The following is a 20,890-nucleotide window of genomic DNA, read 5'->3' as shown; positions in this document are numbered from 1 at the left end:
TCAGAGTTTGCTAGATCCATCAATGGATTTTGACTGAAATTGTTTGATGGACCTTGAGAATTTAAATTTTTGAAAGAAAATTAACATGTAGAAAAAGATAGTAGTGTAGCAACAGTATTGATGGTGTGAAATCCTAGTTCTGAGACACATACAAGAAGTTATGGGTCCATACTAATTATCTCAAAGTTTGAAATTTTAAAAATCTTTTGAGCACTGTTGGAATGCCTTCTAGTTGATAACTCGGGGTATATTTTGATTCTGGGGCACTATAAAAACCTACTATACTTGAAATTGATCTAATTACTGTTAGAACCTCAAGGTTGTTTTTGGTATGATTAAATAAGTTAGATTATGTCCTGTTATATTCTGATCCCTGTGTCTAAGTGTGCAGGAATTTAGGAGCACAGGAAATCGAGCAAAAGACGTGACTAGCGAGAAGGACGACACGGGAAAGAGCTGACGAGCTCGGTGCGTCCGAGGGATGAGACGCTGCGAAAGAGTACGACGGTGGATGAGAAGGATATGCACGACGTTTGAGGGATGAGAAGTCAAAGCGGAAGCCTGCTCGAGGAGAAGGCCAAAATTAGGCCCGGGTGAGCCTTATTTCGATTGGCCGAAATCACCTAGGCGACCGGAGTAGTGGAAGAGTTAGAATGGAGCTATGGAGCTGCCCGACCATGGAAGGCGCCTTCCATGCCCATGAAAGGCGCCTTCGACTAGGCAATCTAGTCGTTGGCGGAAAGGATAAAGTTTTATCCTTTGCCTCGCTGGAGGCGCCTTCCAACCCTATAGAAGATGCCTTCAGCCTAAATATAAGTTTTTCCAGTGGCTATAAAAGGACCCCTGGACCTAGGAAAAATATAATAACTTCTGTATTAATTTCCTAACACTAGTCTGAGCTATTAACGGGTGTAAAAGGCTTCTCCGCTTTTAGTGAAGGAGACTTTTAAGATCTTCCATTTAGCTTGAATTAACAACCAGGTAGGTTGTAACCAAATAAATTCTGGTGCATTTTATTGATTTTATTTAAGTTTTTATTTCTGTATTATTTTATTTTCTATTGCTGCTAACCTAAGTTGGAAGATCGAGAAAGACATTTTATTGTTTCAGGCAACTCAACCCTCTCCAGCCGGGCCACCTGACCAATAAGTGGTATCAGAGCCAGGTCGCTTCAGAAGGACTAACCGCCGACTGAAGCAAACAAGAAATGGTCGAAGCTAGTATCTATCCACCAACGTTCAAGGGGGAGTTCACGTTTTGGAAGTGACGAATGGAGGTATTTCTCAAAATAGATTTTAATATTTTATTAATAATGAAATATGATTATGAAGCACCGAAGAACACGAACGGAGAAGAAATCGAAAAATGCCTCTGGACCAAAAAGCGGGGTGACGATTTTACGTCAAATGGTAAGACTGAATTTATCTTTTAAGTGTACTATCTGTTGAATATCTCGACAAAATTAGCGACTACCAAAGTGCAAAAGAACTTTGGGAAAAGTTATTGAAGCTCCATGAAGAACCAAAAGAAGTCGAATCCAATTACTCGATGGACACCAAGTCATCATCAGAAGAATCTAAAACTAAGGAAATCGTCGGAATAGCTCTAATAGCCTAGTACCTACCAGAAGACGAAGCAAACTCTTCCAAAATGAGCATCAACAGAAGCAAAAAGAGCAATAGACGTGTTGAATCATCTCAAAGATGTGGATGGTTGTTATCCGAATGCTTATATTGCTTACAGAATTTTGTTGACTATACTAGTTACAGTTGCAACTGCCGAAAGAAGTTTATCGAAGTTGAAATTGATCAAAAATTATCTTCGATCAACTATGTCACAAGAAAGATTAAACGTGCTGGCCATGCTATCAATTGAGAAGAAAATTGTGGAATATCTTGATTACTCATGCTTAATTGATATTTTTGCATCAAAAATGACAAGACGTGTTATATTTAAATGAGTATTGGTAATATCTATAATTTATTATTGTTTAACTAAATTACATATATTGTATATACAATTTTAAATTAATATTTTGCTTTGTATTTTATAGGTCTTAATGAAGAATACTTTTGATTAAGAAAAATTAATTACAGGGGTCTAATTTTGAAACTTCGACTTAGGCTTACGAAAACTCAGGTACGGCCCTTGTTGACTCTTGGGACTGTGCTCAGGTCCGGCCTTGACTCGGGCTGCTTAGACACGTGGGCTCTGGCTCTCAGGAAGTCGACATGTTCAAGGAATCTTCTCGGTTCGGCTATCTAGTATCGTTCAGACTCGTGCGGCGACATCCTGTAGCACATTAGAAGCTGTGCTTAATTCTGATCGTATAGCAATGTAATACTCGGGTCTTCTCACTTCCATGGCTGTGCTGATCAATTGTGGAATGACCAACTGAACAGAACAGGAACTTGTTCTTCTGTTTCATGTTATCATTGGATATGCCAATGGAAAGAAGGCACGAGTCGTCTGAGGTGTGCTCCCAGTCCAGTCCACTAGTCCAGTCCACCTATAAATAAGCCAAGAACCAACACTTGCTCTTTCTCGGGGCTCTCTTCACCAGCTTGCACATTTAGAACCTGCCAAGTCGCGGTGTGACGGTCCAATGAGATGATGGCGGCTGTTCGTGCTGCTGCTGCTGCTAGATTCTGATTTGTTTCGATCAGGTGTCCCACGTTCGTGCTTCCTTGAGTTGCTTGTGGATTTTGCCGAAATGGCAGTCAGTAGTGTTTTTTCTTTTGATCCGCTGTACCTGCAGGAATCGAGCTGTTGGAACGAGTTGGCATGGCAATGGCGGCTCAGGGCGTGGACAAAGCGGAGAAAGAGGTTCAATCGCAGAGCTTGAGCGGGCAGGGCTCGGTGTACAACCTCACCCTCAGCCAAGTCCAGAACCACCTCGGAGAGCCCTTGCCCGGCATGAACCTCCAGGACCTCCTCCGAAGCGTGTTCCCCGCCGGAGAGGACGGCCGCTCCCCGGCGGCCGACGCAGGCGCCCTGAGCAAGAAGACGGTGGACGAGGTGTGGCGGCAGATCCAGCGAGGGAAAGAGCAGGAGAGGCAGCAGCACCCGAGTCTGGGGGAGATGACCCTCGAAGACTTCCTGTGCAGGGCCGGAGTTGTCGGAGATGCACCGAATGAGGGCGGCGGGTATCAGATTACCTTCGGGCCGACGCCTCACTGGCTGCACCACTGCCATCCGCGGCGCCGGAAGCAGCAGAAGCAGAAACAGAAGCAGCAGAAGAGCGTCACCCACCAGCCTGCGCCCCAGCCACTTGCTGCAGCCGCCGGGAACATATCGGAGACCGCGTATCACGAAGGCGGAGGAGCCAATTCCTCGCCGTTTAATCCACAAACGCCGAGGCGGAAAAGGGGGCACTTAGAAGATTCGGCCAAGAAGACGGTGGAGCGAAGGCAGAAGAGAATGATCAAGAACCGGGAGTCAGCTGCCCGTTCTCGAGCTAGGAAGCAGGCAAGACCTCAAAACTACAGATCGTTCAACTTCTGCATACTCATTCCTTCATCTGTTTCCCCTATTTTCGCACACAGGCTTACACCAATGAATTGGAGAACAAGGTTTCCAGACTCGAAGAAGAAAATCAAAGGTTGAGGAAGAACAATGTAAGTAATCTTTCCATTTATTTTTTGGAAAAGTTGTCGTACCTGAATCTGAATGGAATTAGTTACTAAATGATCTATTTCCTTTAACTCATAAATTGGAGATGTTTGAAAGTATCTTTAGTTTTTACTGAGCATATAGTTTAGAATGACCCTCTTGCACGGCAGGGTAAGACTGCTCTTGTATAGTTTAGAATGATCTTTTCCTACCTGGGGATGATGGGATACAACGCAATGTCCAGAACCATAGAATTTGGATTGTCACCTAACTCGAATGATCTATGAATGACTCACATGGTTGGAGAGGTTTGGGTGTGTTAGCAGTGCTCATGGACTCTGCAATTGGAGTAGGATGTGGTGGTTAAGAGGATTTGTTGGTGCTTGCTAGTGATCTACAGGGCACAGAGATGGGAACTTTATTCATGGTTGTTGATGCCAATACTTGAGGAGGAGGCAAGGATTAATTCTCGGGTATCGATGTGATCGATCAGGGGTTGATGCGAGGTCGCAGAAAGTGTGGCCAGGTTGTGGTTGAGAGGTGCTTATAGTTGATGTAGAATAATTAGCTTATAAGAACCACCATTGTATAAGCACTTAACAATATATCACTTCTCAAATTGGGTAAAAATGCATACCTATAAACAATGACACCAAAAACAAAAAGAATATTATTTTCGTAGAGTAAAGCACTAAAAATAGGATCACAGATACCATTGATGTCTATCGAAGTAGATTGTTGCGTAGAATAGACCGGAGGTGTTGGTGATCGCAAGGGAGAACGGAGTGGTCACTAGGTGGAGGAAGCATCATGGAACACTAAATCAGTAAGACAGTATAGAAAATATGGAAGAGAGTGATGCCAAATGGGAGTAGACCCTAATATCCGGTAATCTCCCCTCCAACTAAGAACACGAGAAGTCCTAGATGATCGAATCAGACTCCACTACCATGCTACACTTTGGGGATAGAAGTGGCACAAATCAATAGAAGGTTACTGAGTAATTTCATTGATCAATGAACACGAAGACTTCACGCAACACACTTTAGGGGATATCAGTTTGATACTAGTAGTTCTATCTATAGTGAATCAATTGCCGAGACTTCTATCGCAATGTGAAATTCTTGCAGAAAATGGTATTCATGTTCATATCTAGATGATTTATTATTGAAGCTAATCTTGTGTGAAGCTAATCTTGTTTCTAAATTGGCACAGGAGTTGGATGTCATGATCCACCATATTCCGCTGCCTGACCCGAAGCAACAACTACGTCGAACAAATTCGACACCTTTCTGATCTGTTCTGGGAAGGATTTGCATGATTTAGCTTATTGAACTTGTATCGAGATTCGAGACGACTGGCTTACATGTTGAATCAGTTAAGAACTGGCTTGAAATGTTAGATTGTGGCAATTTGATCTTGCTTCTTTGAGGTTTGGTTCCATTTTGCTATAAAATATTTCTACTTGGGGACCAACTAATGCCACAGTAGTTGTTATGGGATAAATATTTTAGATGATAACCCCTATCCCCAAGCCTCCTGCCAGCCGACCTCACAGCCAACACAAAGGAGATAAATCACGGTAACTATTGAAGCAAGTGGGGTGGCAGGGTCAAATGTAGGAGTATTATTCCTTGCCAGCCCTGAATCGAACCTACGACTTGATGTTAGTACTACCAACTCACTTACCACATCAGTTGAACCCGTGGAAGCTAGGATAAATATTTTAGAGCTCAAATTTTGAGCTGTGCATAAATTATAATTTGAATTTAGACAACTAGAAGGAACGTCGTCTAGACACCTAAATCATAGAAAAAATAGTTGTTATAACATCCACCAACAGCAAATAATGATACATTGTTTTATTTTTTTTTAAAAAATAGAAGTTTAAAAGAAATATAAAACAAATTTTTAGATATATTTTTTTAATGTATTCAAATCTATTAGAAATATATTATGTGATAGACGTTTTTATTTTGATAATTTTATTTTTTTTAAATTATAAATTATAAAATAAAATTTCTAATTATAAACTAATGGTAAAGTGTTTTGATCGAATGACTCGAAGGGCATTCGTAGAACTAAGATTGTCGATGAGTGAATAAGTTTGTGTTCAATTTAATAAAAAATTATTTATATTTATTTCAATAATTTATTAACTTATTAAAATTTTATTTTTATTAAATATATAAAAATGTAGTAACTTATATATTTTTACTATCTTCAAGTTTATAATATGTTAAAATTTTAAAACTTAATATATCCTCCATCAAATTCATATCTTATCTAAATTATAAAAATAATATTATCAATTGAAATCGATAAAAATTTAAGTTCTATTTAATAAATAAATAAATCTAAACATTATTAAACTAGAACTTCAACGCCAAGAGGCGGTCGGTTGGGCCAAGGCCTGCGATGAGGCGTGATGTGATTCGGGCCGACGGCCCATACAATCCCAATTTGACGGAACTCGAACCCTAATTCTCTACCCTCTATATATTCTAGATCGCCTCTTGCGCTCCCGTCTCCAAAGCCAAAGATCGACGTCGACTATCGGCTGCAAGACTGCAAGCAGCGCCCAGCGCCAGGCTATCTCCTTGCTGTTCTTGTCGATAGACGTATAGTTTCAGATCTCTTCCTCGGTATTGGTTTCATTTTTCACTGTTCTTCAACCTATTCTATTACTTTATATATTGGTGAGTGGGCAGATGATGATTTATCGTTTTTAATGGGTAATTTGCATCTGAAGCTTGTATTCGTGATGTTACCTATCGTATCACCTTGGAGATCTGATGCCCAATTTCTTTCATCTTTTGTCTCTCCTGGTTTCTGATTTCCTAAACGGTTTCCAACATGTTCTATGAATTGGGATGAGATGATGATGGATTATTTCCCTATTGGTTTGATAGCCGATATGATGGCTACACCTGTATTAGCTCTATCTGATCGCCTCTGCTCTTCGTCATTCATTTTTCCTTTTGAATTTAATGAACAAATTATAATTGTGAGATAAATTTCAAGCTATACACTTTACGAATTCTACTTTTTTTTTTCTCTCTAGGTCTGTTTTTTCACTGTGATTAAGGATATATCTCAATGGGGACGTCTAGAACAAAAACTGCTGTAAGCCTAACTATACATTCATGAGCTTGTTTTTTTTCCTCACTCATAACAAGCTTCTCGAAAAGCTTTAGGAATATTGTGTTCATTGTTACTGGCTGAACTGTCTTAGAATTTTATTTTTCCTTGAAAGATGGTTCAATAAACAATGGAACATTCCTTTGCTACTTCTTGCTCTAAATTTATTTGAAATAAACAATGGATCCCCTTCTCCTTCGTTTGTTAGAAATAACTAAGTGAAACCTTACTGGCAAACACACACACATACCACCATAATAGGATTTTTAACAAATCCATCAAGATTATTTAGGTTTGCTTCCCAAAATTGACAGGTTCTCCCATATTGCAACAAGAAACCAATGAAAATACAATTTGTACAATACTTATTTTTCAAACGCTCTATTACTTAGAGCACAGGCTATATTATTTTAGATTCCATCACACAATTCTCCATTCTCATACCTAAGCAGTTATTAGTTCTTGTGCTTCAATTCTCATTTTTCATACTTAAATAGCTTAAGAAAATCATCGGTTCTTGGGCTTGCATCCAATACAGTACATCCACAAGGAGGTATTAGCTTATAGGTCCACATATGTAATAGGTGTTTAGTAGGATGAGATACCGCAGACAAATTAAAGCAGCATTGGTAATAAACTAATCAATTTATGTCATAATACCAATTGTACAAGCTAAAAGGAAGAGGAAAGTTAAAAGAACAAGGGAGGATAAGGATGAGAACATAGATAAGAAATTGATTTATTTGTTTTGCTTTGTATTTATTTTCTACATCAAACTCTCACTATTATTAATGATTTATTGTATATAGTCTTTTTAAGACTCATTATCAATAGTTAAGTTTCCATAGCATTTTTTTAATCAATACCATTTATAATATACAAAATAATAATAAATTAAATTATGTATTAATAATTTTGATAAAAATATAATAGTTGTAACTCATTATTATTATTGTAATCATAACTATTATTCTATTTATAAAAATGAATATTGTTTTAATTTTTACAATTAGCAAGTTAACATATAATTTTTTATTTTTATAGCATCGATATAAATGAGTTATATTTATATAATAGGAAAACTAAATTTGTCAAAATTATAATATTAAATTATATTTATAATATTCTTTTAGATTCACATACCATAACACTACGATTTGTGGGCGAATCATTCTGAACACAAATCATGTATAAAATCATTTGTGTTCGGATCACTTGTCGTAGGTTGCCCGCTCACATTCCAATCAAATTGAACCTACCAACACCATTTTGAGTCTTCACTTGCATTTGATGGATTTGACTGCATGCTGTGGTTAATTGCCCCATTAGGAGTCAAAGTTAGTAGCATTTTATAAGCACAATTCACTCCACTTGCTCATTAACTGCTCAAAGGAATCAGATCGAGCTAACAACTCTGCTGATCTTGCGCATCAAATAAGAATGGATATTTGGCAATGATCAAGTAAGTGTTGACTGGCCTCGTCTGGAAAGCAGGGGACTTGGACCATCCAAAACCTAATTTATGCTGTACTTTATAATAATGACCTTACCAAACTTTCAAATATGCATAATATTTATTGAGTTGAAATGTGAAAAATAGAGGAGAAAAAAAATTGAAATATAGTCGTCCAGAGAATTCAAACTCAGGATGTTCGTTAAAAAAAGAAAACCTACCATTGGACAAAATGTACATATTTTTCTTTAAAGGGGCCAAAAAATATATATACTAAGAGATTAAAAAAAAATTATATATTTAGTATTAAAAACTTTTGGGGAGGTTGTGACCGCTCCGGTCCTAAATCCGCCCGTTTGCCATGAATTTTTGAATTTAGATCCTCTGTCTCCATTTTTCTCTGTCCTCGTGTCCCACTGTTGATCGGACGGGCCAGATTACATCTCAAGGATGTCTTGTACATCACGAGGATACTGCACACATCTTAAAGATGTCATGATGTATTGATATGTAATATGGTCCGTCCAATCGACAGTGGAACATGGGGACAGAGAGAAATGGGGACAGAAGATCTGAACTGTGAATTTTCATCTGAAATTTCTCAAACCCTTGGACTGATGTGCGCCTACATATTTGCAGTCGGGGTAGCAAAACCATTCAAGAACCTCTTGGAAGTGCTTCAATTCATTGGATCAATTGCAAGAAACAAAAACATAGAAACAATTCATTCTCATTCACCAAAGGATACATTTAGAGTTTCTGTATTTTATGTCCATTGTTTAGGCACATGCAAACCATTTTATTGATCATTTTAGCTTATACTCAAAATTATTGATTTTGATTATTATAAACTTTCATTTTGTTGAATAATTTGATGGTGGTGAGTCTATTTGTAAATTATCTTGAGTCCCATTTTATATCAATTTTTTTAAATTGTAAAAAATTAAATAAAATATTAATATTTTATGTTCAAATGAACATTTAAATAAAAAATTTACCATAATTACTTCTGTTGTAATAGTTTTGTGCTTTGTAAATCAAGGATATCCTAAAAAAGAGAGACATTTTTATTTATATAATAATTATTAGGGCACATGCCTTGGTGATTGATATGACATTCATCACTTCAACAAAAAAATATGGGATCCATATATTACATATACATTATATTACTTTTATTCTTTCATATTTATTTTAACATTAACATTCATTATTTTAGGATTCATATGCCACATACATATTATATTAATATGTTCATTATTTCATATTCATTTTAACATTAACACTCATTATTTGTGGGTTTCATTGTTCACTTATTATTTTTTTTATTTTTATTTTACATTAAATAAATATAATTTTAATTTTATTTACATAATTTAAATGATTATTATGTAAAATAAATAATAATATTATTTTAAAATATATTTATTATATAAAATAATTTTCGTAAAAGATATACTTGTTGCATGTGGATTAGATGAACAATTTTATGTATATGGATTATATGGATAATTTGGTAAATATGAATCATATGTATTGGTTATATAAATAATTTGATGGATATAGAAAATATGGATAATTTAGTAGAATTTGTGAATTTTAGAAAGAAGCATTTTCTAAAAAAATTCTAAAAACTCGGTTATTTTCATTTATTTCAGAGGAAAATAATAGAAAGAAATTTTTTAAAGGGATTTAGGGTGCGTTTGGTTTATGTGTTTTTCATTTTCATTTTTTGGAAGACGCGTATTTTTTAAAAATAGAAAATGACTTTTTGATATTTTCTATTTTTCTAAAAAATTCTACCTATTTTTTTAGAAAATAGTAAAAAATATAAATTAAGCACCATTTTTTATAAAAATTGAAATAAGTTATATAAGATGATAAATATTTATAGATGAAATTTTATTTTATTTTATTTTTTAATTAAAATAGTCGTTATTAATCTACTAACCTTTAACTAGCCATTTACTTTTTTTTTTTTATTTTAACCTTATAAAAAATATACCAGAAATTTAATTTTATTTGTTAGTTTTTATTTATTTTTTATTTTTTTTAAATAAACTCACCTAGGGCATGCACCGTGAGATTTTTTATAAATAAAATCTTATTTTATTATTATTATTTTTATAAACAGAAATTTTGAACGCATTTGATTACTTCAAATAGGGCTGTAAATGAATCAAGCGTTCGTGAACAAATTTGGTGTTTGACTTGGTAAGAGCTTGTTTATGTTCGTTTAATATACATAAAATTAACTAAACAAACAAGCTGAAACAACTCGTTAAGCTAAACAAACAAGCTTGAACACATATGTGTTCAGTTCGTCAATGTTCGTGAACAATGTTCGTGAACAACGTTCGTGAACAACGTTCGTGAACAATACTCATGAACCATATTCATTAATAAAACTTTTTTCAATATACTAAATAAATAATAAAATAAAATAAAATAAATAAATAAATTTAAATTATCAAGTTCAATAACCAATCAAACAACTAAAAGTTTGAAACAATCAAACAAGCTTAAATTGAGAGCTTGATAACATCTAAATGAACCATCCTCAAGCTCATAAAAAATAAACCAAGCTAAGCTTGAACACTCATTTTAAAAGTTTGGTTCATTTTAAGCTCGGCTCGGCTCGGCTCGGCTCGGCTTGGTTACCTTATCAAACAAGCTTGAACACCCTAAAGCTCGGCTCGACTCAGCTCAACTTGTTTACGGTCCTAACTTCAAAGTTACATTAGCATTAATACCACTATACATTGATTTTAACACCAATAACTGTTATTAACTAATACAAAAGCCTTATAAGTATGTTTTAATTATTCTCAATTACAAAGGTCTGTTTTAGTAAACAAATTAGTGAGTGATAGCCCCTTATTAAATATTATGAAAAATTTGCCCTGCAAATAAATTATATTCAATATTAAATCTATGTTATATAATAAAAAGTTATAAAATATAATTAAATAGAAATTTTAATAAAGAAAAGCATAAAAATGGAAATACAAGGTTAATATATAATTAACAAAATTTTCAAAGTTATTCTTAAATTTAATGTTTTTTAATCTGATTTAGCACAAAAATTCAAATTTTATTATACATGAATTCGTTTTCATTAAAATGATTACATGATATTCATATATTCATGTGATAAACATGTTATGATGTAGATTAGAGGTGTAAAAATATCTAAATTTTTGATGTACCACATCTATCAGAAATATATTAAATCATATCGATGTTATGATATACCAACTATACTGAAATTTTTGATATCAGTATAATATTTATCTTAAAGTTTTTGGTACATTATACTAATACCAAAATTTTTTCCTAAAAAGTATGAAATTTAACTATATCAAAATTTTAGTATATTTAGTACGGTATCAATATAATTTTGATATACAGTATAAAAAATAATTTTTGATAATTTCGATATACCATCACTAATGTAGACATTTAAAACCATTATTTGGTTAATAGGGGTGGATGTTAGAATATGAAAATTGCATATATTTTTTTCTAGTTTAGATAAAAATAAAAACTTATATTATTAAAGATTTTATTAGAAAAATAAATTAACTCATATTTTAATAACTTTAAAAGGTAACATATGATATTTGAAAATAATCAAAATTAAATACATAAGAATCCTTGTGAATTGTTAAAGCCTCTGAAAATAAAGGTCTTAGGTCTTCTTAAATAGTTGTTATAATATGGATGAAAATAATCTGGTCTACTTATTAAATTCTTTCTTATAATCGCATAGTATACTCTTAATATCGAAGATTACAAGTTCAAGTGTAAATCATTAATTCAAGTGTCTTCTCACATTTAAACAAGTTATTCAACATCACAATACTATAATTAATACTAATCACAATAATTGAAACTTTAATTTTTTTAATAATATCTTATGAAGTTTGGCCTCAATAATAATTTGTAGAGAGGTAGAATATTTTCCAATAGGTTGTTGAAATGTGTACTACAATAATTAATAGTTTGATAATGTTTTATATGTGTCATGGATTTAAGTAATAGAGAGTTAACATGTGATTGGTCAGGTTAGTCAACAATTAAAGACAATTATAAGGATAGATTAGACCCATCCACACATCTTGCACATGTTAAATGTCATTGTATAATCTCACACTTTGAGATCTATCTATAAATAAAGAATTAAATCAAATTTCAAAAGGTACTTCTATCGAGTTTTTCCCATCTCAACATAGTTTGATCAACTTTATGAATACAATTTGAGCTAGATAAGGTATGTTCATAGGCTTTTATATTTGATGTGATCTTAAAGAATGAGGAGGCAAGGATGTGCACTGACAAAATGAGGAGCAAAAATTAAAGAGAACATGATTTCATTTATAAACTAATGAGAGTTACAAAAGCAAATAGGAATAATATTTAATAGTAGAAATGTTGAAGGTGATTAATTCGGCAAATAACCTGAATTGTTCGGCAAATAACCTGAATTGTTCATTTATTTGCTGCCTTTGGTAATATTACATTTGGTGGGTGAGGACTTTAATGCCATGCCTACTTTGCCCGGCCCCCTCATCACGTCAAAAAAAAAAAAATAACAGTACTGTTGGATTACTCTCACACTATCGTACTATGAACCTCATCTGACAAATGCTCCAGCTCCGAGTCTTCCTTAACTTCATTCAAAATTATCTCATATAATATTTAATTTAGATCATAATTTTAATATTATTTTTTTATGATTTTATATATTTTTATAATGATATTGTCCACTTTTAAATGTAAATAAAAAATTTTATATTAATAAAAGATATCTTCATCCATTTTAAATTTATATTTTTTTTAATATATTTTAAATATGAGATATTGATTATATTTCCAACAAGTAATTTATTTTTTTATTTCTTATTTGAGAAAATAGAATTCTTTTTTAGTTCATATTGATTATATTAATAATAATTTCATATTGATTCGAATAAGTTCATATGCTCCCATTTTTAATAAGATTTCAGCCAGAAGCATACATGTACTAGAATGTGCTTCTCCATAGGTATCGGATAACCAAGTATTTAGAGGTATAATCGGTAATTTGACGGCATAAGCAATAAAGAATCCAAAATATAATATTATTTCCAATGCCACAGGATATGATTGATTAGCTAATTTTTCAAAATCTAATGTAGGTTCATTAGAACCATATAAACTCATACCCAAAACTCCCATTAAAAAAAAAGTGGAGCCCCCGCTGTGTACAAAATAAACTTTGTCACCGAGTAGCGACGATTCTTTCCTCCCCACATGAATAAAAATAAATAAACAAGAATTAATTCTAACTCCTATATCATAAAAAAAAGAAAAAAAAAAAAAAGAGTAAAGCTCTCGAAAAGAAAGACAACTAAAGTGATGATAAACCCAAGCATCACTTCTGACACAATTTAATAGACAAATCCACACCCAATGACACCAATGTAAGCAATATACCAAAAGATGCAAAGAGAGACAAACCTGGGATGGAATGAAGTCAAACATTAAGTTACAAAATTAATATATGACACAACAAATGCATGCACTTTTAATTTCTTAGAGAAGGAACAAACAATATAATGAAGTAGGTTATATATATCGACAATAAATTTCCTTGATGAAAATCATTCATGAACTAAAGGGCTTGTTGCATTTGCATGAAACATTTTATCCAAGAGCATACTAAATTATGTGTGTTTAATTTGGGGCAGTCAAATTCAATTGATGGAAATGGATGGAAAATTGATCGGGACATCTAGTCAGCCTTGTTTGTAATTAACATTCAATAGTATCGCTCACATAATTTATTAGAAAATGGCGCCAATTAAATGAGCACAAATGTTACAAGCAATTAGATTAGAGAAATGAAATTAGGTGTTGTGGGCATCAAACCCAGATTCAAGACTTGCAACTTGACATTGTTGTATTGCACAGTCTCCACATTAAATCCAATCACTGAAACAAATCAAAAACAGCGCATGGCGTCCAATAATTAGCAAAACTCGAATATCCAAATTCAAAAAAAGATAACGCATAGGGAGAAGGCGAAAGCTATGAGATTCACTGACTTGGTATCGTAGAAACCTCCTCGTCCATTTGAAGTCGATCTGAAACAAACAAACAAACAAAAAAGATAACCCCAGGGGGAAAAGGAAACAATGAAGTGGGAAGTTAGACGGCAGCAACTCACAGAGAATGGTGGTTTTCCTGGCATTGTCAAGGTTGAGGACAAGAATTCGAGCCTCATGGTTACCGAAGAGGGAGGACAGCATCCGGGTAAAGAAGATGCCCATGGATTTGAGCCAGAGGATGCGATCTTCAACCCCAGGAGCACAGATCGGTTGGTTAACACGAGAAATCAGAATCTAGAAAGTGAAATAGCAAGAGAGCGAAACCTTGTTGGAAGGTGAAGGGGGAAGTGCGTCGAGAAAAAAAAGAGATCGTTTAAATGGGGATTGGGAGAAGTGTATGAACTTATTCGAACTTATTATTATGGCACTTATAAATTAAAATTTTATTTTATAATTTATTACTTAATAAATATTACGAAGTAAGATATCATTTAAAATTAAAAGTACAGTCCATTTTTTTAATCTATGAAACCTAAACTCTAAAATGATATTTACTTCATCAATTTTATAATCGAATTTGATTATCATATATTACTTCATAAATAATAATATCTGAAGTAACATGTGACGAAGTTTATGATCAATTTTCACATTACGAAGTAACCAATTCAACCATGGTCGAGAGACTAGGGTAGTTCAATCGACAGAGAAACCGGGAGAAATCAAGTCGACTATGGTCAAGAGACCGAGGAGCTTGACCAACTCGAGGCTGAGAGAAATCAAGTCGACTTTGGTCGAAGGACCATGGGAGCTCGACCGATCAAAAGGCTAGGAGAAATTAAGTCAACCCTGGGTGAGAGACTAGGAGAGCTCGACTAACCATGAGATTGAGCGAAAATAACTCAATTCTTAGACTGCGGGGCTAGGGATGGTAATGAGTTAAATTTGAGTCAGATTCCATATCCTCCATTTCTATCCCATTTATTATATTTATCCCCATCCCATCCTCATCCACATCTCCATCCGATTTTTAACTTTCATCCTCATCTTCATATCAGAGAATTAGATATTCATCCTCATACTCATACTCATACTCATAACCATTAAAGGATAAGATATTCTCTATAGACTATACTAATAATTTTCTTCATTCCCTCTAACTACTATCATTTGAAAAAACATATTAAAATTAATATCATATAAAAAACATAATTCAACAAAAATATAACATCTATTGCCTACTCATAATTTAATCATATTCGATAAAAATATATTAAACATCAATCCAAATAGTAAGTGAGTTTTGATTTTTTTTTATTTACCGTAGATTATTTAATCGGGTATTCAGATCGGATATAAGTAATATTTTATTACACCCGTCTGTATATCTTATTACCCAAATATCCATATCTGATAATTTAATCAGGTCCAAAAATTTTTTTTTATACCTTTTGCAATTCAAATTGAATATCGAATCCTCCATCGAATTATGAAGAAATTGTCATCCATATGCGGGACAACCTTTTAGTGTATGGGAAAGAATAGCTCGATCCAGATACCATACAACGACCCACTCAACTGTGAGAGTGAAAGCTTAATCTATTACTAGAGGTTGAGAGAGAATAGCTTTATCCTTAGAATGTAGGATAGCTCACTACATAATAACGAGCATTTTAACCTATTATTTTGACTTTTATATTTAATATTTTTATCCTCGCATATGTTTAAATTTTACTTTACATTATGTATCTATTGTTGAGCTGATTATAATCTTTCATAAATTTTAACATTATTTTATAATTTTATAGGAAATTAAAGAAAATTCATGGATATGAGTCAAATAGAACTAATTGAACCCATTACAAGGTTAAGGAGAGGTGATTGATATGGTTCAATCTTTGTTCGATTCAGCAATTTCCACTCGATTGAAATTGATTTACTTGGAGAAGAGGACTAGTTCGGTTAAATTGGGAGAACTTGGTTCAACTCATTCCAAGGAGGGCATCTCAACCCATCCAAAGAAACCAATCAACAAGAACCAATCTCAAGCCCAACTGCACTCCCTGATGGATCCCCTTCCTCCTTAATGAATCGGATCAAAACCCGGATCCAAATTCAATGCAAGACACTCAATGAATCCGGGTTTAGTATCCTCTCAATCCAAAACCCAAAACCCAAAACCCAAAACCCAAACCCATTAAAAAACCTAATCTCACGGAGAGGATCGAATGACCGACACGCCGCACCTTCCAACTCTTCTCCCTCTCGATCCTCACCATCAAGAGCTCCGGCCATCCACCTCTCAACCGCCGGACGGAGCTCATTTCCTCCATCCACCATCAAGCGGTTCTCCACTCCATCCCAACTCACGCCAACCTCACGGACAGCTTCTCCCCGACGCCGGCAATACCTCCTCCTCCTCCATTGGCCGGCCATCTCCACCTCTCCTCTTCGGATTCGAAGAGGAGAGTTCATCTTCTTCCACGCCGGCCATCACCATTGAGAGCTCTGGGATCCGAGGCTCACAAGACAACCATTGATATGAGGGCTCTTGCTCTTCAATCAAAGCGGAGAATGTATCTAGAAAGAAAAATGCACCTCGCCTCCTGAGTTTTCTGGTCATATGAGAGCAAATGGTTCCGGAAATGACGAAGTCGACAAATGGTTATCTTAGTGACAGCTTGGACTTATGTAAACTATTTGGACAGTGTTGTTGTCTCTTTTTCCCTGAGTCAAGGCTAGTTTTCCTTGTTATTTTTGAGTCAAGTTCAGTTAAATTTTTTTGTAGATACAATGTGATTGAAATAATGATGTTCTCAGATTCTGGAAATACCTTCTATTAAAAAATAAAAATAAAATTGGAAGAAGTTTAAAGTGCATATTGGGAGGAGTAATTTGAATATCTCATAAGAGGTTATAGTGCATAATTAAATTCCGTGTTCCTTTAAATGCTAATTTTGACCCAATTTATATTTGGTTATTAAAATTAGGGATGTTAATTCGGGTGGGTAGAGTTCAGGTTCAGGCCGGATTATTTTTTTTTAATCTCAACTTGAATCCGACCTGAACCCGAATTCAATCTGAAACCTCCAAATCCGAATCCGACCAACACAAATTTGATCCAAATAACTAGAAAAATCATATTCAAAATATATTTTTTATTTTTATTATTTTTTCTATAATTCTTTACTTTTTATCTCAATACTCTATCATTATCATACTAACATTGTTATTAATATAAAAAAAGTATCTTAATTTTTAAAATAAAATTTGATTTAATCCAAAAAAAACCTATTAAATCCAAAATTTGGATCAACTCAAATCACTCGAACCTGATCTGAAAATTTTCAACCTGAAATCCTCCAACTCGAACCTGAAAATTTCCAATTCAACTTGATTTTTTTTTTTGGATCGATCAAAAACATAATGACTGAATAAATCAATCACTATTCGATTGTTAAATTCATTTAGTGACTAATTAGCGATGAAATCCACCATCGTATGAATTTTTTTGTAGTGTATTGTCTCAAAGAGAATAACTCGATCCTTAGATCGCATGACAATCCATTACCATTACAGAGAAAATAGTTTGATCTCGACTTAGAGGTTGAGAGAGAAATCCCTAGACTACAGGGCTGTCAGCTACTATTTGAGAGAGAATAACTCGATCTCAACTGAGAGACCAAGAGAAATAATTCAATCCATAATCCCAGAATACCCACAGAGTCGAGGAGATAGTGGAAAATTCAATCCCACGACTCCTAGAAGATTACTTAGATCCCTCACTAGAAAGATATTGGAACCCCTTCAATGAGTAATTGTTGGAACTTATTCCATAATCTATCAGAGATTGTCACCGGAGTTAAAGGGGATTGATCCTGTCGGGAATCTGGGAAGACGGGAATGGCGGAATGACGTGTCTGGAAGCTTGACCTCATCTCCATGACCCGGATGGTGAGCTGTCTTCTGCGTTGACTAAGTCGTTCGAAGTCCGCTGGTCAACAGTACTGTTAGAGTGTATACTAAAAGCCTAGCTTTTGTAAATATTTATTTTGAAATAAAGAATCACATTGGTAAAAAATGTCAGCATTTATGGTAAGTGCAGTTGTTCAATTAATTTATATTGTAGATAACATGGTGTGTGGTGTCACATACAGAAGATCATGTTATCAGTTCTTTATAAATTATAAACAGTAGCTCGCGACTAAAATGGAAAGAAACAAACTATTGGAATAGTCGTAGTGTAATTATGTGTTAGTTTATCTTGACTAATAAATTACACTAGTACACTTTGAGTGTTCGGAGCAGGACCATTTAAGGTAAGTTCTTTTTGTACTGACTTGATAAAAGAATAACACCTTAGTTATTATGGAAGTGTGTGCTCTTAATCCTAATATAATAACAAGCACATATATTTAGTATTCATTTCTTTGACTTATCAAAGGGTGAGATTTAGCTCGATATATCAATAGACCCGATAAGTTGGGAAATGATATTACTTATAGTGTGTGTTGTTGATTATAGAAGGAAACTGTGTCCTAGTAATCTAGGTTGAGAATTCTCCCAAGAGGAGCTCATAAGGATTGTCATGTTAAACCCTGCAGGTGGACTTAGTCTGACATGACGATGAGGTTGAGTGGTACTACTCTTGGACTAAGATATTAATTAAGTGAGTTGTCAGTAACTCATTTAATTAGTGGACATTCGACATCTTAAACATAGGGAGACTAACGCACTCATAATAAGAAGGAGCCCAAAACGTAATTTGGGATTGGTGCTGTAGTTCAATAATAATTCTTTAGTGGTATGAATTATTATTGATGAAATTAAGTTGAGTGTTCGGGGCGAACACGGGAAGCTTAATTTCATCGGGAGACCAAAACCAATTCCTCCTCTTGGTCCCTATCGTAGCCTCTTGTATATAGAGAATTATACCCACCTATACCCACCTTCTTACCCACTCTTTAGTGGCCGGTCAAGCTAGCTTGGAGCCCAAGCTAGGGCCGGCCAAGACCTAAAGTTTGAGCCAAGTAGGGGCCGACCAATGCTTGGAGCCCAAGCATGGTGTGGTCGACCCTAAGAAAAATAAAAGGGTTTTTATTTTAAAATTTTTCTTATGTGGATTTCATGGTTTTAAAAAGAGAGTTTAAAATTTAAATTTTTCTTTCTACAAAAGATTAAGAAAAGATTTGATATCTTTCCTTATTTGTAGATTGAGAGGAAGATTTTAATTTTGATAAAACTTTCCTTTTTTTGTAACCATGTTCATGATTTAAAAAGAGAATTTTAAAATTAAATATTTCCTTTATAGTCTTCTACAAAAGATTAAGAAAAAGATTAGATATCTTTCCTTATTTGTAGATTTAAAGGAGATTTAATTTTAGAGATAACTTTCCTTTTTGGAAATCATCCACATGTTTTAAAAGAGAGATTTTAATTTAAAGAAATTTTCTTTTATAATCAACCATGAAGGGATAAATTAGAGAAATTTTAATTTTAAAATTTCTGGAAACAAATTAGGAAGTTTTAATTCTTGTGATTAAAACTTTCCTTGTTTGGGGCTTGTAGGTGGCCGATCATGTAGATAAAGAAAAGGAAGTTGATTTTTAATCAATTAAATTTTCCTTTTCTTGGCAAAAGAATTAAGGAAGTTTTTTTATTTAAATTTACTTATTTGCCAAAACCAAGGATTATAAAAGAGGGGGTAGAGGTGCCTTCTGTAGGACCGTTGGGCCGGCTAGAAGGGGGGTTGAATAGCCCTGTAAAAAAAATAAAAGCAACCCTTCTCGAACTCTTAAACTAACACTTGTATAAAATTAGCTAAGCACAAATACAAGAAATAAACGAGGCACCGTGTTTGACTTGGTTATAACCGGGGAGGTTGTTAATCCAAGGAAAGTGATCGCACTAAAAACTCCTTTGGGCGGAGAAGCCTCTTACACCGATGAAAGCACAAAAACAGAAGCTAAACTAGAACAGTGAGCGCACAAGTGTTTGGAATGCTAATTACTGAGTTGATTCAAAGCTTCTGGACCAAGGCTATATTTATAGCCTTGGTCGGGGCGCCTGGAAGGGTTCCGGGCGCCCTGGGGGGGATAAATTTTATCCCCCAACGTTCAGATCGAGTTTTGACTCGATCTGGTCAAAATCAGGGTCCGGGCGCCCGGAAGGGTACCGGGCGCCCCGGAGCCCAAAGTCAACATCGTTGACTTTTTTGTCCGGGACCTCTTTGTTGGAGCAATCCCAATGGTCCGTGCGACCATGTGTTTTGGTGTTTGGGCAAAGGGTTTAAGTTAGGTTCACCCTTGTATTTGATATGTGTATTTGAGTTGTGCAGGTTTGCAGGATACACATGTGACTCAGGTTGATGGCTTCGGGTCCGGTGAAGGATGGAGCATCCGAGGGACCGTGGACAAGGCAGCGAGGACAAGGGCCGAGGGAAGCGACTTCGAGGCATACGCGAAGGATGGCATTGGGTACGAGCCGCGGGCTTGAATGCATCCGAGGGACGAGAGCCAAAGGAAGTAGGCTTGAAGGCAAAAGGTCAAAGCTGCAAAGGAAGAATCAAGTGAGTCATAAGGGTGAGGATGCG

General features: G+C 34.7%; 1 protein-coding gene and 3 non-coding genes across 4 annotated transcripts; all 4 read left to right on the top strand.

The window, feature by feature from the left end:
• The first annotated feature begins 2,493 nt into the window (after positions 1–2,493).
• On the top strand, positions 2,494–5,024 carry LOC121987700 (ABSCISIC ACID-INSENSITIVE 5-like protein 3). Its single transcript, XM_042541436.1, has 4 exons — positions 2,494–2,666; positions 2,759–3,468; positions 3,546–3,617; positions 4,828–5,024. Exons 2-4 carry the CDS (start codon positions 2,785–2,787, stop codon positions 4,906–4,908), a joined length of 837 nt encoding a protein of 278 aa, XP_042397370.1. The 5' UTR covers positions 2,494–2,666; positions 2,759–2,784; the 3' UTR covers positions 4,909–5,024.
• Positions 5,025–6,314: 1,290 nt separating this feature from the next.
• LOC121988227 lies at positions 6,315–6,416 on the top strand. The gene has a single exon (XR_006113962.1). It is a non-coding gene; the product is annotated as a small nucleolar RNA Z101 (small nucleolar RNA).
• A 67-nt stretch (positions 6,417–6,483) lies between these two features.
• On the top strand, positions 6,484–6,567 carry LOC121988228. The gene has a single exon (XR_006113963.1). It is a non-coding gene; the product is annotated as a small nucleolar RNA Z102/R77 (small nucleolar RNA).
• A 183-nt stretch (positions 6,568–6,750) lies between these two features.
• On the top strand, positions 6,751–6,894 carry LOC121988238. The gene has a single exon (XR_006113973.1). It is a non-coding gene; the product is annotated as a small nucleolar RNA snoR74 (small nucleolar RNA).
• The last annotated feature ends 13,996 nt before the right edge of the window (positions 6,895–20,890 follow it).

The sequence above is a fragment of the Zingiber officinale genome, chromosome 5B, assembly GCF_018446385.1.
Source record: "Zingiber officinale cultivar Zhangliang chromosome 5B, Zo_v1.1, whole genome shotgun sequence".
In the NCBI taxonomy this organism is placed as follows: Eukaryota; Viridiplantae; Streptophyta; class Magnoliopsida; order Zingiberales; family Zingiberaceae; genus Zingiber; species Zingiber officinale.
Note: the sequence above shows the minus strand (reverse complement) of the source record. Positions and strands in the feature narration are given on the sequence as shown.